The sequence below is a fragment of the Gopherus flavomarginatus genome, chromosome 21, assembly GCF_025201925.1.
Source record: "Gopherus flavomarginatus isolate rGopFla2 chromosome 21, rGopFla2.mat.asm, whole genome shotgun sequence".
NCBI classification, from domain to species: Eukaryota; Metazoa; Chordata; order Testudines; family Testudinidae; genus Gopherus; species Gopherus flavomarginatus.
In genome coordinates this window covers 5086960-5111642 of record NC_066637.1, presented here as the reverse complement: position 1 = coordinate 5111642, position 24683 = coordinate 5086960, and the positions used below count along the sequence as shown (strand labels likewise).

Below are 24683 nucleotides of genomic sequence, written 5' to 3'. Positions count from 1 at the left end.
GCAGGGTTCTTTGAGATGCCCTGAGAGAGGGAACTGATACTGTGTTGTTCTAGAGGCACCCTAGGTCAGTGGGCGATGACCTCTAACACTGGTGCAGTCAGCAGGATCTGTGCTGTGAATCCCCATCACTTGGAGCGGAGGATGGAGGAGAGGAAGCCAAAGAGGAGTAGCAGCAGTGGTTAAAATAGGCGTATGTGGGGTCAGCAGTAACTGCTGCGGTTCCTGTTCCCGTTTTTCAAAGTGGACAGATGGCACAAGCCAATCCAGGAAGTTCTCCTGGGGAATGTAGAGGCAGCAGGAGGCGCTGTTGTATCTGCAAAGACGGCTGGCAGTCTTGGAGGAGTAGCAACAGCAGCAGCCCCTACTGGGGAGCCTGCAAATGAAAACATTTGTAGCCACAGATAGGGAGACTAGAGAAGGTATACTGTGCCTGTGGGCAACTGGGACACCTGAGGAAGGTTTGCCCCTATGTCACCATTGTTGAGATTGACTTTGGGAAGCAGAACACAAAGTTGCAGGCTGCAGGAGAGTGGCAGAGAGGCTCCTGCAGGGGAAAGACCGCAGGCTGGAAGGCTTGGGAGTGAGTTAAAGAATAGCCCAAGTGGGGTGGAAGAACTCTTGTTTGTTTGGACTTTTGTTACATTGAAACCCAGGGGAGGGGGAAACCGAGGCTGGGTGCTGCAGTGCCATCCTGCCCACATGGTGGCTGGACCCATAACAAATTCTATAAAACATTTTTGTGAGAGAGTGAGTGTGGGAGGTGCTCAAGGCTGGCTTTGTGTTACCGAGTAAAGTCATGCTTGGAGGGACTTCTTCCTCCCATCCTCAAATCTCCTCCATCGGTCTTCCTTCATTTTCCCTAGCCTTCCCTAATCTCTGTCCCTGATGATTGAGTGAAGGATGGACATAAAAGTTCTTCTAAGGTACCTATCCTCCCCGCTCCCCGCCACTAGTGCACTATTTGAGCACCTCACGATTTAAAATGTATCTTGTCCTCCGCACACCCAGGGGAGTCAGGTAATTACTATTAAACTGATTTTATAGCTGGGGACTGAGACATAGAGACTGAGTGACTTGCCCAAGGTCACTCAGTAAGTCTGTGGCAAATCAGAATTGACCCCCCCCCAATGTCTCTCAAAGCCCAGGCTAGTGTGCCTGTGACCGTGGTGGACAATGCTGCTTCTGCTCAGGCACAGCAGAACTTTCTAACACAAGGGTGAAGCTCATCTTCGCGAGAGACGGAGCTTTCTCAGGGGCTGCTCTGAGACTCTGGAACAAACTCCTGCAGGCACAAAAGACCATCACAAGCCTCCCCACCTTTCACTTCTCTGACCTGTCAGCTCTAACAAATACACAGAGCAGCATGGGGATCCTCAAACCTTCAACCCCCGCCCCCCCAAAACACCTCACTACAGACACACTTCCACCCCATCCAGCACTTTAGAGCACAGAGGATAGAGAAAACAGGTAGCAGATGTTAGCCATGTCGCTTAATGCACAGCCATATATGCTACAGTGATGAGGTGGTACAGGCACCTCTATAGCAGGGGTAGGCAACCTACGGCATGTGTGCCGAAGGCGGTATGCAAGCTGATTTTCAGTGGCACTCACTGCCAGGTCCTGGCCACTAGTCTGGGGAGCTCTGCATTTTAATTTAAATTTATATGAAACTTCTTAGACATTTTAAAAACCTTATTTACTTTACATACACCAATAGTTTAGTTATATATTATAGACTTGTAGAAAGAGACTTTTTAAATGTTTTTAGAAGGTATTACTGGCATGCGAAACCTTAAATCAGAGTGAATAAATGAAGACTCAGCACAGCACTTCTGAAAGGTTGCCAACCCCTGCTCTATAGACTAGTACAGAATAGAATGCTGCCTTTGTGCTTCTTTTCCAATGCCCAGGGAGTGAAATTGACAAGCCGCCTCTTCTAAAGCAAAGCACCTGTCAATTTTAATCCTCTGCCTGCTCTCAGGAACAGACATGGCTGGGGCAGCACCTAGGTAATGTTGCTACTGCACCCACATCTGTGTTTCACAAAAAGCCTAGCACCGTGGATTTGTTTAGCTTGGGTCATCCAATTGATGTGGTGGGGTTTTCAGGCTTTTGTAACCCTTCATTTAGGAGGCCATGTGAGATTTGTTTTCTGTGTTTGGGGGATGGGGGAAGGATCAAAGGGGACATGTTGTCACTGTCATTTTTATATCTCAGCTAATAGGGTTTGTGTTAAATATTTTAAAGCTTGCTGGAGTGTGGCAGTAATTCCTTGAGGCAAACTAGCCCAAGTTAAAAGTGTATGGTTAATAACATCTAGCATTCATTTAGCAATTGTCATTCAGAGATTGCAAAGTGCTTTAGAAAGGGTGGGGCAACATCATCCCAGGTCTACAGATAGGGAAACCGAAGCACAGAGGTGCAGTGACTCGCCTGAGGTCACTCAGCAAATCAGTGGTAAAGCAGGGAGTAGTACGAAAATCTCTTGATTCCCAGCACTGTGCTTGATCCTCCTGGACTAACAACGCTGAATGTCTGAGCCTTACTTGGGTTCCTTAAAGATGAGAGTGAAGTGCTTTTAGAAAACAAGAGAAAATTATCTGGAAAAGGAAATCCTTACCAGATTATATAGACTTGCAATTTTCCTTTCAAAGGAAGAAGGAGAAGCTTTGTGTTATCTGTGAGGACCAGCGTTCCGCTAATGAGGTTTCTGTGAACAGGAGTTGCTAACATCAAAACACCAAGTGACTCCTGAATTTTCTCCTGTTAAAGGAAATGGGAATTTTGCCAGTGACTTCAGTGGGAGCAGGTTTAGACCCTAAAGCAGAGCAAGGAGCTGAATTCTTCATAGTTTATAAGGTGTTTTTCTTGCCCTGCAGGGGTGGGTAGCATGGAAGCATAGCACTCTGAACTCAGGACTTCATAGATAAATTAATAGGGTTGGTGAGGGAGGGCAGTGAAATTTTACATGATGTTTTATTTTTGAACTCTGCGTGGTTTGTTAAGGAATCTTACACATCCGTCTGTAGCATTTCAGTTCACCTTTAATACACATTAGGCCTTTGTCACTGTTATTTTGGAGTCTTTTTCATTTATCTTTTTAGGCCAAATCCTGCTTCTCTTCCAACGGAAATCTGTGTAGCTGCTTGCATGAGTGTACACACTAGAGTTAGGGTTTGCAGCATTTACAAACAGCAGCATCCCCACATAGCCTCATTCTGTATATAGACTAAAAAAGGAGGGTGGTCTATTGTAATCTGAGAGGCCCACGTTCATAAAGAGCACCCCGACCCTAAGCAATCTGGCTTGATTCTGAAAAAATGTGTTTGCTCGATCTCCCAGGATCCCTTGCAATTCTCCTCCCACCCCACACACTTCAAGTCCTGACTTTCCCTACACATTGTCCAATAAAATTCTGTGTTTTAATGACTTCAAACAAAAGATCAATAAATAAAAAAAAATTTATTGACATTTACAGGGATGGAACCAATGTCACTTTCAACATCACATATGATGAACACGTGGCAACTTTATAAAAGCGTGTTAAGCTCATCAGCACATTCAGTCTATGAGTGTAGAGTACACATTTCCCACCTCCCATCCCCACTATTTAAGATACACAGCAGGTACTTCCTTTACAAAAGGCATCAATTATCTCTCATCTGAGATTAACCCATGCTGCATGTTAAGAGAATTTCTCCTACAGTCATTCGTTATCATAATAACTTTGCACAAGAGATTATACTAAAATAGTATAGGAACTTCAGAAACATCAATATTTCTGAATCAAATCTTTCACTCAAAAAGTGAAGGCTAGACTCTCTTTGTGATACAAATTACATCCTCAAATGCCCCGTCTGTCTGAAGGTCAATGCCTAATATAGGGCCAAAACAGCTCCTGAATCAATGCCCATAGAAATCCATGAAGTTTCCCATTGACTTCAAAGGGCATTGGAGAGAGGACCTTATTGAGCTAAACTCTGATGGAAGCCAATGGGAGATTTGCTCTGTAAAGTGTCAAAGGGCTTGGCCCCCTATTCAGCTAGGAGCCACCTATAAGAGCAGCATGTTTGCTGCAGGATACAGACACCATCCTTCACTATGAAGGGAAACTGCTGCAGAGACCATTTCTCATGACAAACAATAAAACCCCCTCCTGGAAATCAAAGTTTCCTACTTTAAAGAGGGATCTTAAATCAAAGATCCCTTTGGTTTTGCAGCACACACACGTGCACACACATACTAATGTCCAGTCTACCATGGTCTCCAGATGGCAGCAACAGCCACAGGGATGTTGTTCTGGGAAGGATGCTTCCTTGGTACCAGACATGGCAATGAATATGAGCTATGCATGGGGGGTGAGCACAGCTTGTCTGGAATAGTTTGAGCTTTGCAGAAATGCTTGATCAGCCGGGCCTGAGCTTCCTTCTTAGGCTCACAGTAGGAGAGGAAATGCAGAGCTTCCTTCAGGCACTGCAGGTAACCAGTGTTAAAATCCTGTTCTGGGCTCTTCTGACTGACCACTGGAAAATAAATGAGAGAAAATCAACCTGTTAATGGTCTGTCCAAACTCTGAGCAGTGTAAATACGCCTGAAGGGATCAACATGAGGGGGTACCTCCCACAAATCCTTGCTCATGTGGATAGTCCTTATGCAAATGGTCCCATTAATTCCTGCAGGAGTAAAGTCTATTTGTGTGAGCAAAGATTTGTAGGAGTGGGCCTTCAGAGAAGCCTCATCTGTGAGTGAGTGATAAAGCATGCTGCATACTCACTTTGTGCCTGCAGCTGGCTCTGCTGTTTCAGGTAGCCAACGGCCACTTCCAGGATGTCGGCTTTCTCCAGCTTGGAGTTGGGCTGGTGTCTCTGGAACTCCTTCTCCAGCAGGAGTTTCAGCTGCTCGATGCTGCTGTTAATCCGATCCCGGCGCATTTTCTCCACCACCGGCTTCCTCAGCTGTACAAGAGAAGGGCCAGTTTGTTAGGGATACAGGTGGATCCAATTTACATAATCTCCATTATTTCCACCCATGTACATTAGGACAAATTTCTACTCAGTAGGAAGTCTATGGTCCTGGCGTGTCTGTCTGTCTGTCCGTCTTCCTCTTTTACCTCTATATGTTCATCTGCCATCTTTGCGTCAAACTTTGTTCTTGTTCTTTAAATCTTTTTTACTCTATCTCTTTATTCTTATTTTCACTGATCTATTCTCTTTCTCCCATGTTCCTGTATAAAATCAGTTAGGTAAACACCCAACTAACTCTGAAGTTTCAGATGCATTAGGAGTCCCACTGAATATAACCTAACACACACTTTCCAGCCCTGTCCATTGTTTAACTTACTTTATTCTTCTTTTTTGGCAGCAGTTTCTCCTCCACATGGGCCATGAAGCTGTTGCTGGGAGCCATTCTTATCCTTGCCAGTTAGGGCCACAGATCTGTGGATCAGGGGTTCCTGTGCTGAGCACAAGGCTGTGTGACTGCCTGTATTTATACCCAGAGTGGCCAAGCCGATATGTGAATCTGAGGCTTGTTGCTGTTTCCCACACTCGTTCAGCCAATCCAGGCACATGGTCAAACAATAGAGGCGGCATCTATTAGTGCATGATACATTGATTGTAAATGCCCCAGAGAGAATAACCTTCTGCCCAAACCAACTGGTGGAGTGTGCAATGTGGCGCTGCAGGGCTGCACAAGGATCTGGGAAAGCACTGACCCTCCAGCTGGTTGTCTGGGATCAATTGCATTCCAGAGTCACAGCATGTGCCAGTCACATTCATACTGGGGATGGAGGCACACGTTTCAGGGAAGGCGGGAAAAGGAGGGGGCAGTGCCTTAAGGGTTAAAAAAAGAGTTCTGCTTCCATCTCTCTGCTCTTTCTAGAGAAAGCATTGAACACGCAACCCCATTATCACAGAGTTTACCTACTGAGGATGCTTCTTTTGTAGAGTACTTGGGGTTTCCCCAGTACTGGCTGAATGGCAAAGTAAAATACTGTCTAAGGGCTTGTCTACATCACAAAGTTGCAGCGCTGGTGAGGGGGTTACAGCGCTGCAACTTAGGAGGTGTACACATCTGCAGGGCATCACCAGCGCTGCAACTCCCTGTTTGCAGCGCTGGCCGTACTCCCGTTTTGTCTCGGGTGTAGAGGATCCAGCGCTGGTGATCCAGCGCTGGTAATCAAGTGTAGACACTTACCAGCGCTTTTCTTGACCTCCGTGGAATAAGCAGGTATCCCAGCATACCTGAGGAAGCCTCTCTGGTAATCAAGCAGGTCTCCTTCCCCGGTTTGCTCTCGCGTTCCCCGAACCCCCGTGCAAGCAGGTCTCCTTCCCTGCGGTTTGCTCTCGCGTTCCCCAAACCCCCGTGCAAGCAGGTCTCCTTCCCCGCGGTTTGCTCTCGCGTTCCCCGAACCCCCGTGCAAGCAGGTCTCCTTCCCTGCGGTTTGCAGGGGGGTTCGGGGAACGCGAGAGCAAACCGTGGGGAAGCTGGTCTCCTTCCCTGGTTTGCTCTCGCGTTCCCCGAACCCCCCTTGAAGCCACCCAAGAGCGCTGCAGTGTGGCCACATCTAACACCACTTGCAGCGCTGGTTGCTGTAAGTGTGGCCACTCTGCAGCGCTGGCCCTATACAGCTGTACTAATACAGCTGTAACAACCAGCGCTGCAAAATTGTAGATGTAGAGATACCCTAAGTGTAAATTGACAGGCCCATTAGAAAAGCAGGTCTTAAGTGCTGAGGAGATTCTAAGTGATGACTGCTGGATGGCTAGGTGGGGGTGTCTACGGGGGTGGGTAGAGCTCATGGGGGTGGTTGGGTAAGGCGGTGTATGAGGATGAATAGAGCTCATGGGAATGACTAGGTGGGGGTGTGTATGGGGATGGATAGAGCCTATGGGGATGGCTAGCAATATTGCCCTTTTTCACTGTAGAGTGATAACTCAGGTAGGCCATCTGGTCCAGAGGATTGGGTTCCAGAGTAGAATCCATTAGATTCTGCCACTAACTCAGCTATCTTTGTAAAGGGCATGGAGACAAATGCATGCCGAGTGTCCTCTTTTCCCCCCACCCCCGAAATCAGCAAGTACAGAGGCACCTAAGAATTTTTTTAATTAAAATATAAACTAACGTTTTTGAGCCTCAGAACTCTCTCTTTAGGTTCAGTTCACATTGGGGCAAATGTTCAGGTCAGTTCTGATTTTTATCCAATTGGATAAATTTGATCCCTGGGCATAATCTTAAAGGCAGCAGTGAAAATAGCATAGGGCCAGATCCTCAGCTGGCGTAAACTGGGATGGCTCCATTGACATATGATAGAGGGGTATATATGGAGATGGATTAAAGAGGGTTACACATGGAGCTGATCTCAGTAAAGCTATGCTGATTTACACCAGCACAGGATCTGCTCCATACTGTCTAAAGGATAGGAGCTCTTCTTTCTCTGCAAACGATGGGCATGGAACATGGAGGCAAGGCTGAGGAATTGAGAAACAGAACTGTTTTTAGTTGTGGGAACTCAGCAATGGTTAAAGAAAGCCAGGGACTGTTGCCTATGTGGAAAACCCTGAAGTAAAGCCTGAATTTAATAGGCATTTGTCAGGAAGGGAAGTCAGGGAAATAGCCAGTTTCATGGTTTTCATTGTATAGGCCTGAATGGGCTTAGTTCTTTGTTAGGGACAGATGTCCTCAGAGCCTTTTATTCCCCGTGTTCTGGGAAAGCCAGGAGATAGGTCATCTCATGAACATTTTGATCCAGCCAAAGGATTAAAACATTAGATAAGATGCAGCCCAGTGACAGTTCACCAGCACCGCTGGCTTTTGCCAGCTCTAATAAGATGCTGCCCTTTTCCTTGCATCATTTCACCGCCCCGTCTCCAAAAGGCCATATCTAATGTCATCTTTCCCAAAGCGCTGGAGTGATGGCGAGGGACCTTGAAGCTAGAGTCTGACAGGTAGTCGTTGTACCAAGCTGGTTAAAGAGACTCTTCAGTGTCAAAGAGCATCTTTTTCCCAACTTCTGAGAGGCAGCCCTGACCTTTATTGCTGTATTATAACTGCTAGCCAGATGGTCTTTTGGGAGTTGAATTTTTTCCCTTGAATTCATTCAGGCTCAGGCACCGTCACTAATGTTGCAAGTAGTCGCAAGGCACACGTCTATTGTCCAAACAAGAAATGTTATCAATGGGGGAAAGTGTGGGAAACTCAGAGAAATTCAAACCCACACAGCTTGGTGCTAATAACTCCTTTGTGGAGCCTGCGCTTCTGTCAATGCACCGTGAATTCACATGATTTTTCTCTGGGCGTCACTAAAGTGCTTGGATGGCCATGTGGGTCGGAGCGTCTCAGAGATCCTTGTTTAGCAAGGAAAGGGACAGTATGTGGGGCAAGGTGCAGAATTACACCAGTCTCTGGTTTACACATAGGGCTGGAATTCAGAAAATCTAGGCTTTGCCACTGACTCCTCTATGACCTTGGCCTAGTCCATAGATGCTGTTCTGCCTTGGTTTACCTTCCATGAAATGGGGATATGGTACTGACTTTCCTCAGAGGGGTCCTGCTACGACTGTCTGTGGTCTACCTGCAAGCCTCAGTGTTGAGCCCAACTTTGCAGTGCCTCCAGGTTGCCTTTCCTGCCTCTAGGGCAGATACGGCAGGTGAGGGGGCAGGTGAGACAAGCTGAATATAGGACCCAAAGGAGGATGACCGTGTGAGCAGAGTCTGTAGGGAAAGTACTTCTCTGGAGATAGAAATGCCATGGGTGGCTTCTTCCTCCTACCCATGAGAGTTCCAGCTGGCAAATTCTCTTCTCCCCCCATAGGGGAGTCTGACAGAGACCTCTTCTGCCTCACCTTGGCACTGCAGCTGGATGGGTGGTAAAAACCTTGCAGAACCTGCTTGGGCTGCACTCCTGAAAAGGCATTTGCTTGTATTTTAGGCCAGCCCTGCGTTAGCATCATTGTAGCCAACTCACTTAACTGACTAATGCTCTAAGGCTAAGCTTCCTAGATTTTTAGAATGACACTGTCAAATATCAGCAGATTCAACTCAGCTCTTCATCTTCCTGGGTAGATAGACTGAGTTCCATGTTCTACTCTGCGTGAGGGTCTCTTGGATGAGACCTGGCGGGGCAGGGAAATCATTCCTGTGTACCGTGCATGACCATTAACGATCCTTTGGCACTTTCTATATGAGTAGCAGTTTAAACTGGTGTTGTTGGATAAAATCCACTCTGCTTCAGTGTGCTAATGCCCCCCGCTCAGAGATGGTGTTATTTCAGTGGTCGTGTACTGTGCATGGAATATAGATTCTGAAGTGCTGTAGGGTGAAAGATGCTATATAAGACCTGATCCTGTGGTCCTTAGGTAAAACTCCTCATTCTGGGCCAGATTCTGCCACTTTCATTCATGTTGAGTAGTACTTCACCCCACAAATAAACCAATGGAGCCACGTAGAATCATAGAATATCAGGGTTGGAAGGGACCTCAGAAGGTCATCTAGTCCAACCACCTGCTAATTCCCAACTAAATCATCCCAGCCAGGGCTTTGTCAAGCCTGACCTTAAAAACCTCTAAGGATGGAGATTCCATCACCTGTCTAGGTAACCCAGTCCAGTGCGCTACCTTACATAGTGTAACTGTGGCCGAATCTGCCCCTTTCAGAGAACAAGACTTGATGATTGGGCCCATTATGTATAATTAATTGTTACTATGCCATTATCTGGATGACTCCTCCTCTCACCTTCCCGATGCAGGTACAGGGTTTTTTAATGCTGACCAAAAAAAAAATAAATGAGGAAGACCTTTTTTGTAATGCAACTGTAAACCATTCTCCCTGTATGTTTAACCTTTTGGTTTCTTTTTGGATCCAGCATCCTGAAACACTCATTCTGAGGTGCTTAAGGGAAGGCAAGCAGGTTTTGATCATTGGGGAACACAAAAAGCATGATCCAACCTGATCTGCATTTCCAAGATAGTTAGAGGTGAAATCAATTTCCCCAACTGCTTAAGCGAGTGACCCTGAAATATTAATGGATCAATGACATATTCTCCTTACAGCAAGTATTAAAAATTATTAAAAATTAAGCAGTTATTCTTTTTCTGCCTAGTGGAAATTCCCACAAGTCACCTCTTAGTATATTCAAGGGTGCACAAGAAGGATTTATTATTTCCTGGTATATTGACTCTGAAAGGCCTGGGGATTACAGCTGCTTTGCACATGAATAGATGGAGTGTGTTATACAAAAGGCAAGGTCTGTAGGATAATGTGTTTGGATGTGGGAAAGTGCTGACCCTCTGGGAGAGCAGGCTGGTGCCTGATGGCCGGAATTGGTTACATCTCAAAGGAACACATTGCCCTGGGAGCAGGGGTTTATCAAAGCAGCCATGTTACGTTTTTATTCCCCCGTGGCCCCCTTCCCCTCCAAAATCAGAGAGATCTATTTCCATGCATCTTCCGTCCTCTTTCTGTGCATTTTTTAAATGGCCTCAGTGAAAGATGCCAGGTTGAAATCCTTTAGTGATCCATAGAAACATGGGCACCAGCAGGGCAAACTTCCCTCCCAGCCCCAAGCTGGCAAAGGTGAAAGAGACATGCATGGGTAAGGATTGGTTCTTGAAGGGTTAATGCAAGAATTATACCCAGCCGAGGCCACTCCTGCATATTCTGTGCATGGCACTTACCCTTCTGCATGGGCTGCCAGTGGCCCTTAGCCCTGCCCTGCTGCAGGGCTGCCAGTCAGTGTCATGGTAGTTAGTCTATAAGGTGCCACAGGACTCTTTGCTGCTTTTACAGATCCAGACTAACACGGCTACCCCTCTGATGGTAATGGTAGTTGAAGTGAAGTGGCAGCCAAGAAGCTGAATTGACACCCCTTCCACACAGGCCACTGAACAGCCCTGGGATGGTAAAGCCTTGTTGATATTACTGACCTGTGCTGGATTTGAACAGGCAGCACAAAAAATATATATATAGAGAGAATATACCTGTCTCATAGAGCTGGAAGGTCATCAAGTCCAGCCCTCTGCCTTCACTAGCAGGACCAAGTACTGATTTTGCCCCAGATCCCTAAGTGGCCCCCTCAACGATTGAGCTCACAACCCTAGGTTTAGCAGGCCAATGCTCAAACCACTGAGCTATCCCTCCCCCCAAGTGTTAAAGATTATATGATTCTATTGCTGCTCCCATTGACTTAAATGGGACGAGAAAGGAGCCCTGTATCCCCAAGTAAGTAATTGGCAGCAGGGCCCTTGGGCCCTTAACTTAGCCTGGTGAGAAAAAGAGAGGGAGCAGCCCTCAGATCCGGAACGGAAATGATCTCTGGAACCTAGGAAGCGAGCAGATCAGGTCAGTGGTCCAGCTAGCTCAGTGTCCTCCTGGCACAGGCAGTATCTAGTATCAGATGCCAGAAACCCCCCTAACGGACAATCACGGGATAACCTGCCTAGAGGGGAAGTTTCTTTTTAACCCTATCAGTCAGTGGTTGGCTAACTGCCCTGAATCATGAGGGCTTTTGTAGCTTTTTCAATATTTCATTCTGTCTAATGTAACTGGATGTTTGCATTATCCATATCAATGACTTGTCCTTTTTTAATTATGTCAGGGGAGGTGCCCTAAATATTGTAGTCCTTTTTAGGCCTGAGTGATTCGCCAATATTCAGGCCTTGCTGGGTTGGTTCCATTAGGAAAAGAAATTGATGATGGAGTCAAGTCCAGGGAACCCTGTTTGTTTTCAAAGTCCTGTTTCCCCAAATCCAGTGAAAGCAAAAAACAGCAGGCAGTTTCCATACTTGAAAATCCAGGTCTGTTACTCCAGCAAGTACTGTGTCCAAAAGCAGCTCTGTCTCACAGCTTCCTCCCAGAGGCACACTCACTACTGCTTTTCTCGCTTTCTGTTGGCTTTCTGCATACACACTTACAACCAATCAGTCCCCTAAACCCTGCATTTGCAATCAGTGCCAGGGAAACCCTTCAGCCTACACAGCTTACTTGCCTTGCCATGTGAACCATGGCTTCCAGCTATCAAGAGACATTCAATTGTTCCTTCCATATAGCATGAAAGAAAGGTGCTTAGCATACCCATCAACTTTAATGAGATCTGTGATTGTCTCTAGATCAAAGACCCACTGATGGCAGTCATTGATTAACAATACACACACATACATTCTGTTCACAGACCTGGCTACACAGTTAAAACTTTGGCTCCGTCTACATGGCACACCTTACAGCAGCACAGGTGTGCCGCTACAACAGTGCCATTGCAAGCTAGGCAGCATGGCTGCTCTTTGTCGGCAGGAGAGAGCTCTCCTGCCAACAAAATAAAACCACCCCAACAAGGGGCAGTAGCTTTGTCAGTGGGAGACAAAGCCCTGTCCACACTGGCTCTTTTCATCTGTAAAATTTGTTAGTCAGGGGTAGTTTTTTTCGTTTGTTTGTTTTGTTTTTGCACACCCCTGATTAACAAAAGTTTTACCAACGAAAGTGCAGTGTAGACCTAGCCTTCGGTTTGTGAAGGTTAATTTGGGTGCTTCATTTAATTAGTTCTATATGCTTGCATAATGGGAACATCACGATGATGATGGTGATATGCTTGAAAACAGCAGTAGCTTTGAATCCTCATCAGGCCAACTTCATTGCTACTACAATCCTTAAAATGATCTTTTAAACCCAGATACTTATAGCAGGGCCTGGGTATCTTAGGGGACAGATGGCTGTGGAGCCTTTCACCTCCTGAACTCTGTCCACACTAGGAGAATAGCCTATGGCTGATGCTGAGGTAAACCCTAAGAGTTACGGAGCACATGCTGGGCATCTCGTGGTGAATTTGATGGAGCTGTTCAACAGGTGCTCGGCATCTGTTGGGATCTGGCCATATTTCCAGCTCCAGATTATCACGAATCAGGTGCCCAATAATCATAAGATTGGCTTAAAATCATGTGAGCTATTTTGGTGTATAAATAAGTATTTGGCGTTCTTTTTATTTGCTTCTTGGTTTCTGAGTCTTTTCGACTGCATTTGAATCACACTTTCAAGTTCTTCTCTGCAGGCTAGAAACTCTCTTTTTTTTCTTTCTTAAGTGAGAGAGCAAGCTGAAAGTCTCATATATTCCCACATAAGGGGAGATATGATAGAATCATGAGTCGTGTGGAAAATGTGTATAAGGAAATGTTATTTACACCTTCTCATGACACAAGAACTGGGGGGATACCCAATGAAATTAATAGCAGGTTTAAAACAAACATAAAGAAGTTCTTCTTCATAGAACACACAGTCAACCTGTGGAACTCATTGCCAGAGGATGTTGTGAAGGCCAAAAGTGTAACTGGGCTCAAAAAAGAATGAGATAAATTCATGATGGATAGGTCCATCAATGGCTCTGAGCTATGATGGTCAGGGACACAATCCCATGCTCTGGGTGTCCCTAAGCATCAGACTGCCAGATGCTGGGAGTGGGTGACAGGGAATGGAGTCACTCATTGATTTCCCTGTTCTGTTCATTCCCGCTGAAGCACCCGGCATTGGTCACTGTCAGGAGACGGGATCATGGGCTAGAGGGACATAGATCTGACCCAGTATGGCCATTCTTATGAGAGATTATTACAGAGCAGTGGACTTAGTGTCAGGACTCCTGGGCTCTATCCCCAATTACCACATAGAAATATTGAAGTCAGTGATGGGAAAAGGGTGTATTAATGGTAGATAATCCAGTCCATTCCCCTGAAAGCGCAGGATTTATCTCCCAGATAGCCAATAGTGAATGAGTCAGATATTAAACTGCTCAGCCGTAGCAGGCTTCTGAGGCGGGATCAGTTAATGTTCCTACAGTGCTTTGAGCCTTGGATGTAAGGTGCTAGTTCTGTGGCGAATATTGGTATGAGGCAATGCCTCCAGAACGGGCACCCACCTCTGGGACAGGTTCGTTTCTAATCCAGACAGTCCCTCCTTTGTGTTACAGGGCAATCCCCCTTGGCCCTAACCCTCCAGTATCCCAGCTTGGATCTCAGCATGTGAGTTCCTCCATGGCTGCACTTTCTCATGCTCAGCGGCTGTCAGTCACGGTGCTGGAGAGAACAATGGAAGTGTGTCTTGTGAAATGGTCTTTTTCACCCTGCTGGGCAGGTGGGTTTTGTGGGACCCAGGAACATGTGCTCCGCTGGCAATAAAGTGAGGAGATTATGTCTGTTAAGAGCAGACGGCTGCCTTGCAGGAAGAGCTTTCAAAAGCCAGAGAACAGGCCTGTGAGCCTGCCAGAGTCCCAGCACTCTCTCTAATACATGGGAGCGTGCAGTAGTTCCCACTGAAAGAGTTTGTGCAGTCTAAGAGCTCAGCCCTGAGTGGGAGTGCAAGGGGGTGCTGTGTGCTAAGAGACTGCCTCACCAATCCTCCTTGCACTACTGGGGTACAAGACCAGGGGAGTCCAGTGTATTAAATAGAGCCAGACTCCCATAAAGAAGTGGGACAGGATGGAATGAAGGTGGGGGCCAAGATCCTGACTTGCTTCCTTTAGCATCGATGACACGGTTGTGAGCAAGCCCTGCTCCCCGAAATAAGCTGCAGCAGTAGGTGCTGTTTTGTATGCACCCCCAAGGGGAGTCAAGCATAATGCCTCCAGGAGCTGCCACCAGGGCAGTGTACCTCTGCAGGACCTCCAGTATAAAGCCACAATCCACTCCTAGCGCAGTAGCTGCGTCTGGTACTGATCACTTGATGGCTCCAGAGGCTGGTAATGGGCTATGGAGCCTTTCAGCTCTAAGGGCTGATCTGCACTAGTAAGTCAGGTCAACCTAGCTACGTCGCTCAGGGGTGTAAAAACTGTGCACCCCTGAGAGATGTAGCTAAGCCGACCTAAGACTAAGTGTAGACAGAACTGAGTCCAGGGAAGAATTCTTCCATTGACTTAGTTACCACCTCCTAGATTTACTGCATGGACAGAAGAACCCTTCCTGTCGCTGTAGGAAGTGTACACTATAGCACTACAGCAGTGACGCTGTAGGGTCTCTAGTGCAGACATACCGTAAGTCACTGGTTCCAATCCCGGCCCTATCCCTAGTAGCAGAAATTCATCACCATCTGCAGGCTGTTCAGTACGCTGGGCTAGTCCAGTTCCTAGCCAAAACATATTTCATGCAACTAGCTAAAGGTCTGGCATAATTTAATATAAATTGCAGTCTTTACTCACAAGAGCTTCAGGTCTAGGGATTAAAAATGAGGTGTTACTAACAGATCCATGTGAGCGTGTATTGGGAGAACGAATGAGATCAGTGCCATAGGCACCAGCTTCTGGCGCCAGTGCGTGCTTGTGCCCCCCTCATCCCCAGCTCCGCCCCCATTCCAACCCCGTCCCCAAAGTCCCTGCCCCAATTCTGCCCCCTCCCTGCCCCTATTGGACTCCTTCCCCAAATCTTCGCCCCAGCCCTGCCTCTTCCTCACCTCCTCCCCTGAGCACGCCACATTCCCGCTCCTCCCCCCTCCTTCCCACAGCTTGTTACGCCGCGAAACAGCTGTTTTGTAGTGGCAAGCTGGGAGGAGAAGTGAGGAAAGCGCATTTAGGGGCAGAGGCGGAGGAGAGCTGGAGTGGGGTGGCGGGATTGCACCCACCAGTTTTTCCCGGGGGTGCTCCAGCCCCGGAGCACCCACGGAGTCGGCGCCTATGATCAGTGCTTACAGAGCAAAACCTACACTCTTTTCCTATTTAGTCCCTTGTTACTGAATACGTTGTGTAGTTCAGAGAGAGGTTTCAGCATAGCCCTAGGGGCCAGGAAGTCCTGCCTTGTCACCCCAGCTCTGACACTAACTCCATCTGTGGTCTTGAACTAGTCACTCTAGCTAAAATTTTAAAAAATGGCCACTGGTATTTGGGTGCCTAACTGATGACACCTTGGGGCCTCATTTTCAGAAGCATCAAGTACCCAGTTAAAATGAAAATGGATGCTTTGCATTTCTGCAAAACAGGCATGTGAAATTGAGCACCTAAAACCACTGGCTGCTTTTGTATCTTTTGGGTTGATCCTCTCTGTTTCTGCAAAATGCAGCTACTAAACAACCCTCACTCACAAGGGAGTTCCGAGACTTCATCAGCAACTATTCGTAAAGCATTTTGGAAATGCAAAGCACTAGATATTATTCCCCGTTATGTGATCCCTCACCGCATCATTAGAATCACAAGTTCAGGCTATTGTGTACAGACTTGGATGTTGTCAAGAAAGTTTTAAAGGAAGTGAGATTGTTAAACCCCCTTGCCCAGGCCAGATGTTAAGCCCTAAAGAACTGAAGTGGCACAAGGAATTACTTTCCCAAGTTCCCCCAGCTCAGGCTGACAGACTTTGATCAATGTTTTTCTCCACAGTAAGTGCTATGCAGATGGTCTACCCAGAACAGGGCTTCTATGAAGTACAAAGGGAAGTCAAACACCATTTCTAATTCAGCTTGTAGCATGGCACACTTTCATTATCCTCTGCCTGAATGCGGTGAATAGAGAAGCAGTGTGGGAAACTCAGAGGAACTTCAAACTCACTGTCTGAGGGCCTGTAACATACTCTTGTCCTCGGTCCCACATCTGCCTGTTGTAGACACAAAGAGAAAGAATGACAGAAAGAAAAATCCCATTATAAAAAACTGGAAGGGTGGTGGTTGAGAGGAAAGCCAGTGGAAAAAAAATCAGGTTACTGAAGCCAGAGAGAAATTGCTGGAAATTCAAACAGGGAGCTCTGAGTAATATATAAACCCCCCTCGCTCACAAGCAGCAGCACAGGGACTGATTAGGGGAAAACAGCAGACCTAGGGCTTCATCCCACACTCATTCAAGCCCGTAGAAACAGTCCCATTGAGTTCAGTGGAGCTGCACTGCTGGGCCTGTATTAGGTTCTCTGATCCATACACGCATACTGCCTAGTGCTTTGTCTGCTCCAGAGTATGCAGTATGGGTTCCTGGATTTTGCAAACAGTTTCCTCGGTGCAGCTCCGTACGTCCGCTCTTAGCGGCAAGAGCGAGAGCTGAGGCCACAGCAATGACAGCATTCCAGGGGTCTGACCCCTTTCATGCAGAGAGCTCAAAGCCCTTTGCTAATATTAATGAACCAGGCTGCTTGGCCCTCTTGGAGGTGTAGTTCTCCCTATTTGATAGTTGGAGAAACTGAGGCACAGAGGAGTGAAGTGATTTACTTAAGGCCACACAGTCCATGACAGAGCCCATGACAGTCCATGACAGAGTTCAGAAGTCTGAACTGCCAGTCCATTGCTCTAACCACTCCCAGCTCTGCCAGGACAGCTGCTGTCATCAGGAACAGTCTGAACAAACATTGCTACCCTCAGCAGATCCGTGTATTAGCAGTATTGAATGTTGTGGCACTTGTCCACTGGCTTTGCACCATAGTTGGGGGCTCACTGCGTCCTTACCCAGTGAACTCAAATCCACAAAGTCCTCAAAACCCAGTCAAAGCCGAGTCGTCTTCCATGTGGAGGCCATCCCTGCAAAACCACAAACTGAGCCCAAAGTTTGTGAGTTGTAGCAAAACAATTGCCAGATGCGAGCTGAGTCCTGAGCTGGCAGTGGAGGCCAGAGCCTGATTTGCACAGCTTTGCTGCAGAGGTTTTGCAGCTCTCTGATTCACAGAGCCAGAGAGGAAGGATGGCTGTGTGAGCAATGGGAGTCCTCTGGACTATTGCCACATCTGTCATGCTTCCTGCATGAACTTTAAAAAGTCACTGAGGGCCTGATGGGTTTTTTGTTTTTTTTTTTTTTTCAAAGTAGATGCCCACTTGTATGTCTGCTTTACATTTGTGCTTACTGTGTGTGACAGGTCAAATGCGGATTTGCACACGCAAGCAATTATGTAGCCTCCTACGTGTGCAAATCATGTGATTTGGACACACACACGGGAAGTACACTCAAAAAAGTAGGCCCAGATCTTTATGAAAATCAGGCTCTTAGCCTATTGGCTCCTCAGTTACCCTGTGAAATGGGATATTCTACCCTCTTTGTTCATAAATGCTTGAAAAGGGCTCTGAGCTGCTTGGATAGAAAAGCCTGATTCTGATTGCAGCTATGCTGGTGAAAATCAGAGATAATTCTCTAGAAGATGATGGAATCACTCCGGATTTACACTGGTGTAGCCGAGATCAGAATATGGCCCTGGAAGTGCCAAAGGATATGGATCAAGTCCATGAGTCCTGCTCAGGCTGAAATTCCCGTTGGCTTCAGTGAAGGTTTCTTCCTGGAAAGGCCCAGTGGGAGTTTTCCCTGAGTAAGGTCTCCAGGGTTCAGTGCTAACTTTGTATATCCAAGTCCGCCAAGATCTTGCCGCCTTTCCCATCCCTCACATAGAGTTCCTTTTCTCCTGAGTACCCTACCATGGTAAGCGGCTTATTAACATAAGGCTGTAGAAGTTTGTGTACCTCAAAGTTTCCCACACCATTTCTTAACTATATTCATTCCCCACACAAAAGAAGTGTGCCTGGCTACAAACCACATTAGCAATGGTGCTTGACTTTGCATTGTGTTCAGTGGGAAACCCTACTCCCAAAAGGCCATCTGGGTAGCAGTTATCAGAAAGGAAGCAATCAGAGCAGTGATGATCTCTGAAGACTTGGGAAAGCAGCAGCTCCTTTAAAATGCCTTGAAAGCCAACATCTGGCAGAGATTCAGGAGACTGGATAGTGTTTACTCCACATTTCAAGTATGGTACCTGTATGTAGGGTCTTACGGTCATCATCTGTTTTCTTTCCCATGCCGTGTGCTCCGGTCCTACAGTAGAAAGCAATCATTCCGATGTTGGGGACATAAATTAATTCTAAATTCATGATCCCTGGTGTAACTCTATTGACACCTATAGCTTTACAGTGCGGATGAATCTGGCTCATTGCCCTTCGTTGGGATTTCCAAATTAAACTGCAGTTACAGCCGTTCATTCTGGTGTCCTGCCAAAGTGACGGTCTCCAAAGCTAGTTCGTCACTGGTTAGTTAATTTCCCTTGTTGATTGCAAAGCCACAGAAAAAACCATGGAGTCATTTTTTTAGTTTGTTTTTCCTGAGACTAGAACATTTGTTCCAGGAACTACAGTATCCTTGTGTGACTTGGAGGGAGGCAGGGAAAAGCTGCTGTCAAGTCAGGGAGACTTTGCACTTATGTTACTTTACAGACAATAGATGAACCCCACAAAACCAGTGTAACAGACCTTACAATCATCCCTATTTTACAACTGAGGCCCACAGCAGTTAAGTGACTCAAGGCCACAGAGCTTATATCAGAGTCAAGGATAGAACTTGGGATTCAAGAGTTCCCAGCCCCAACTCTGCCATAATCAAATGGCTCTTGCAAAAAGGTCCATCAAATTTCAAACATACCAAAAAACCAAACAGAACTAGAAAGTAATTCCCCTGCAGGGCTTATTGGCAGGGTTCTTGGGGAATCAAGCAGGGATTGTATTCCACACAGTTAATTTCCTGCAGGTGTTGATCAATTTCCAAAAGCCTTGGGGACCTGGTGGGGGGGGGCAGATATTTTGTTCTTTTTTCCAATGCGGCAAATTCTGCAGTCCTTAATTGAGTTAAATTATCATTGATTTCGATGGAACTATAGCAATTCAAGGTGGCAAGATTTGTCCCCATGTAATTTTTTTGATTACTCAGGCTACCTTCAACTGAGAAGTAAAATGTCTGTTTTCAGATTCTATTATTTTGAGAACCTGTGCTATAAACAAGGGCCAGATCCTCAGCTGGTGCAAATGGGTGTAGCTCCATTGACTTCCGTGGAATGATTTGGATTTATACCAACCAAGGGGACAAAAGTGACTCTGATTACCCCAGCACAGTCAACTGACAGCTGTGAGGATCTGGCCAGTTCTGAGTCTGACCCCCTAGGTTCTCTGTTTGAAAGAGCATTCTGAGTCATAGCACCAGACCTCAGAAGTGGCCGGAAGCCCAAACTGAGATAAACAGGCACATGCAGCACCAGTCACCTGGCCACCCCCACGTCTGTGCTAACAGGCTTTACCACTGAAAGCTCATTTGTCTTCCACAAAAATAAAAGTCCTGAGATGGACCAGAAAACTCACAGGGCACAGGACTCTCCCCACCCCTCAAATGAAGGTAAGTGTGGAAATGCTTTGATTGTTCTGTACAACTGGTTATTACAGGGAGGGGCATCTGACACTTAAAACTGCTTTGTTAGATTCAAACGTGGGGCTTGCATGTGTGTGGTTGATATTGCAGGGAGAATTTATGGCTCTTCCCATATCTGGTTATTAGTAAGCTCATCTGCAAAGCAGGAACGATCTCAGGCAAAGCTGTTAGTGAATGTGTGGGCTGGGGAACTGACAGGGTTCTTCCTATGTGTCATTGGCTAATCAGCCCTAGAAATGAGTTTGCTGTTCGAGAGGTCTGTTTCAGAGGCTGTCCCCAAGAAGGGCGCGGGAGAGCAAACGATGGGGTTCCTAGGTGGCATTACATGGGCTCAGAATTAATCCACACGCTTTGGAGGAAACATGTGAGATGGTGTCACAAAACTTTCCCACAACTTGACATAAAAGACTCCGAGCTCAACAGCTGCTGTTCTGTACAAAAGAAGTGAGCCTATTCAAGGGCAGTACAATGGAGGAAGGAAAAGCAGATCCTGGAAGAGGTCACTTATGCCTTACCTGGTTTTAAGAATAACTGAATTAGAGACAGATGACTGTGTGTGTGTGTGCGTGTGTGTGTGTGTGTGTGTGTGTGTGTTCACTTTCATATACATTACACACATATACATTACACACATTTTTATACCACATTCCATGGCAGGATCCCCAAGTCTTAACAAATATAAACTGAGCCACATAAGAATAGTGAGAGAAAGGAATATTACAATCCCCTTGTCACAGATGGGAACGCTGAGGCACAGAGAAGTGAAGTGACCTGATTAAGTTCACACAGTGAATCTGGAACAAATTTGGGAAAAGAACCCCATGCTTCAGCAGCCTGGCTCCATGCTTTAACTCTACCCTTATAATGTAACTAATTGGAATGGAAGACGTACTAAACATACAGATGGTGCAGAAATCAGTCTGCTTCCGTTTGATACTCAGCTTATCTTTGTGAGAGTTAATTTAATGCTCAGAAAAGTGAGTGAGGATTCCTTGTTATTTGAGCAGGCAGAGTGTAGGTCAGGTGTAGTGCAATTTATTATGTATTATTATTATTTATTATTATTATATATTATTTTATTTATTGGAAACACACAGCTCTAAGAATACATCTTAATATCCTAAACAGCAGTATCTCTTGCTAGTGCAGTCCTGGGTCTCTCTAGAGCAGAAACTGCCAGTAAAATCAAATCCCAGTATGGATTGTAGCCTAGAGAAGGAGAAAGAGAGTCAGAACTCCTGGGTTCTATTTCCAGTTGTGTTTCTGACTTGCTGCATGACTGTGCTGTGTGCCTCAGTTTCTCCATTGGTAAAATGAGGATAATCACACTAAAACCTGCCTCATGATGGGGATGGAGGGGAGTGGGTTGTGAGGCGAAATTAATGTTCATTATATGTTTTGATTTCTGTGGATGAAGGTAATGCATAAATGCAAAAGTATTACAGATATTCAGCACCCACTAAGATTTCCCTCTTTTACCTGTGGATTCTCTCTCCTATTTAAGAACAGATAAATAAAGTATTATTATGACTATTTTTCCCATATAGGGAAGTTGAGATGATGAGAAGGGAAGTGCCTAAAGTCATCCAGGACATCTGAGAACAGAACTCAAATCTACTTCCTCCCAGTCCTCTGCTTAACCACAAGACTGTCTTTTGTGTAAATAAGTAAATAACAACACTCTGTATAGATGTGTGTACCCACAATGAAGTGCATTGTTTATCCTGAGCCAGACCATGGAGTCCACACTCTGTTTTGAGTCAGGCAACACTCACATTGATGTCAGCTGAGGAGGAACTTCAGAATCTGGCTCATTGTTATTAAAACAAACCCACAAAAAACAACAACCCTGGTTTTTAAATTAGCAAAATAAAATCTATAGTTTATTTTCAGCAACTAGTGAACCCAGCGATCTCCAAGCAAGTGTGCTGCTTGCCTTCATTGCTGTGTCTGTGTGTGTTCACGCCCAAAGTGTGTGCCTTGGTGTGTATGTTTTCAAAAAAGATACAATCCCATCTTTTCCTCTGCACAGATTAGCTTCTTTCCCACCATCAGCAACTGGCCCCCGCATTCACCATTGTATGTGAACTGAATATTGTGTGTGCCCGGAAAGCTATTGATCTGCAGCATCAGACAGCAGCCTTTTCTCACTAAGGGCCAGCTCTTTCCCAGCTTCTAACACGTAATTTGGATCCCAGTCTTTCACGTACCACACACTCCCCACCTGCTCATCTGGGAGAAGGTCATTATCCCCCAGCTATTCACTGGCAATGGAGCGTGCAAGAATAGATGCTTCATCTATTGTCCTGCTTATCTCTGATTGGCTCTAGAGTGTGGGAAACTCAACCAAGTCAGAGACCCACAGATTCTGAACAAGGTTGTGCAGTATAAATATAGGGCAGAGTCAGCTTCCAGCAGCACACTTCCACAGGACTTCAGTACAACTGAGATCTGCCTCCTTAGCTCAGGACAGATGGCCCCCAGCACTGTTTTCATGGAGCACAACAACCTGCTGACACCAAAAGAGAAAAACAAAGTAAGTACCAGCACAGTCTGCTTTGCTGGCTGCTTCAGTGAAACTGATGGGGCTAGAGCCTCAGCTGGTACAAATAAGCGTAACTCTATTTCTATGCTAATTTACACCAGCTGAGGATCTGGCCCATACTACTTACATGCATTGAAGCTATGGACCAAACAGTCCAGAGATGTGGCAGAGTGAGGATGTTTTCTAAGCAAATCTTTTGTCCTGCTTTTTGCAGCTGAGAAAGCCGGTGGTGGAGAAAATGCGCCGGGACCGGATTAACAGCAGCATTGAGCAGCTGAAACTCCTGCTGGAGAAGGAGTTCCAGAGATACCAGCCCAACTCTAAGCTGGAGAAAGCCGACATCCTGGAGATGACTGTTAGCTACCTGAAACAGCAGAGCCAGCTGCAGATAAAGAGTGAGTATCCAGACTTGGCCTCAGTCCTGGGTGTGTGCAAAGCAGTGATGTACTGTATGAAGCTCCAGAGAGTGACATGAAGAATGAGTCTAAATCATGGTCTCTTTTCTCTCCCCTCTCTCTTTCCTTCTCTAGCTGCAGGATCCATCCGTAAAAACTCTCAGTTCGACTTCAAGGAAGGATACTCTAGGTGCCTGCAGGAGGCTTTCCATTTCCTGTCTCTCCATAAAGTCCAAACAGAAACGCAGAGCAAGCTCTTGAGTCATTTCCAGAAGAGCCAGTTGACTGCCCCAGAGGTCATCTGCTCCCCTTCCAGCCAGAACACCCCAAAGCAAGCATCCCTGAAGAACGTCAATGCTCTCTGGAGACCCTGGTAGACTGTGGGAGGGGGGACAGGAAACGCTTGCTCTATGGACCTTTGTCTTTTATATTCCAGAGGATGGGTGTGACTGCAGCTGATAGTCACACCCTGATCCTCTCTATGTAGGGAATATTATTTCCCATTTTATTTATGTGTGGAAAGAATGGGATACTTTTGATTCTTCAGTTTCATGTGAGATCCTGTGGAAAAGGTTCAGGTATTCTGTTGAGTGGTATTTAAGCTGTGCAGACACTGGTGATAGCAATGTACACCAGGGCACCCAGTCTAGGGGCACGTGCCTTCATAATGAAGGAGGTTTTTGTAGGTGGCTAAATGTTATCAGTGTTACAGTTGTGTTAATACTGTAACAGATAACAATCTCTGTAGGAGAGAATTCTCTAATTTTGCTTGTAAAAGCTGTCAGCTTTGCTTCCACTTTCCTAGCAACCTGTTCTCACTCTGATTTAGGACGAATTTAGTACCTCACTGTTGATGAATGGTTTTCCAAGTTATCTTCCCCTCTCTTTGCTTGCAGCTCTTGCTTAGCAGCAACGATAGATTCCTAGCTTCCATTCACCCGTCACACTGTAGGGCTAGCAAGAGGTCAGTAGATAAAACGATGGGGAATATTTCTACCATTTTGCTGCTTTTTCTGTTTAGGAAAATAATATTTTAATGCTTTATATTAAAGACAAAAGAAAGTAGATGCAAGGTTTGGTAGTTCAATGTTATACATTTGGGCTGTCAGCCTAGCTCTTTCCAGCATGTTTATTATAATAATGATTGTTCTCTGTACTGAACGATTTCATTCATTGTGGATGGTGAGTTTCTCCCATGCCTGGGAATGGCCCTGTGGGCTCTGTGCATACTATGTATGCATCTGTATCACATGTTTGTAGAGAGAAATAAAAATGCATTTGTGTGCAACTGCTGGCTTGGTTTCCTTCTTGTCAGCTATGTGCAGCTGCACGGACCATTGAAACACTCTTTGCTAATTTAACAACATCACAGTAATTGCAAGAGGAGACTTTTCAAACGAAAGGAGCTTGTGTTGCTGCCTATCCTAGGCACTGACATGGCCTCCATCACTACAATAGCTGAGCACCTCACTGCCTGTAACACACTTATCTGCACGACACCCCTGGGAGGCAGGGCAGTGCTATGATCCTTATTTGTCTCCAAGTCCATTATTTTACTAACTGGCTTGCCCAAGGTCACGCAGGAAGTCTGTGGCAGCGCAGAGAATTCAACCCCACATTCTCAAGCCCCAGG

General features: G+C 46.0%; 2 protein-coding genes across 3 annotated transcripts in view; one reads left to right on the top strand and one right to left on the bottom strand.

Moving 5' to 3' along the window:
- The window catches only part of LOC127038790 (transcription factor HES-5-like), a 39281-nt gene extending 14954 nt beyond the window's left edge, over positions 1–24327 (top strand). The window contains exons 1-5 of one of the 2 annotated variants that reach the window (XM_050931741.1): positions 19674–20077; positions 21658–21777; positions 22143–22646; positions 22870–23050; positions 23186–24327. In XM_050931741.1, the coding sequence (XP_050787698.1) occupies positions 22584–22646; positions 22870–23050; positions 23186–23427 (486 nt within the window). In that variant the 5' untranslated portion in view covers positions 19674–20077; positions 21658–21777; positions 22143–22583 and the 3' untranslated portion in view covers positions 23428–24327. Of the gene's footprint in view, positions 1–19673; positions 20078–21657; positions 21778–22142; positions 22647–22869; positions 23051–23185 lie in introns of those variants that run through there. The other variant, XM_050931742.1, reaches the window with a different exon arrangement.
- Positions 4255–5477, bottom strand: LOC127038878 (transcription factor HES-5-like). The gene is made up of 3 exons (XM_050931950.1): positions 5341–5477; positions 4775–4955; positions 4255–4523 (listed from the first exon to the last, which is right to left on the bottom strand). The coding sequence occupies exons 1-3, from the start codon at positions 5404–5406 to the stop codon at positions 4255–4257; spliced, it is 516 nt and encodes a 171-aa protein (XP_050787907.1). The 5' UTR covers positions 5407–5477.
- Positions 24328–24683: the final 356 nt, after the last annotated feature.

What these genes read in the sequence shown, in the direction of transcription:
- LOC127038878 (XM_050931950.1), bottom strand. Translation starts at nt 5,406, where the DNA reads ATGGCTCCCAGCAACAGCTTCATGGCCCATGTGGAGGAGAAACTGCTG. An exon ending in TGCCAAAAAAGAAGAATAAA is followed by an intron (nt 4,956 to 5,340) that starts GTAAGTTAAACA and finishes TCTCTTGTACAG; the next exon opens with CTGAGGAAGCCGGTGGTGGA. An exon ending in GAGCCAGCTGCAGGCACAAA is followed by an intron (nt 4,524 to 4,774) that starts GTGAGTATGCAG and finishes TTTATTTTCCAG; the next exon opens with TGGTCAGTCAGAAGAGCCCA.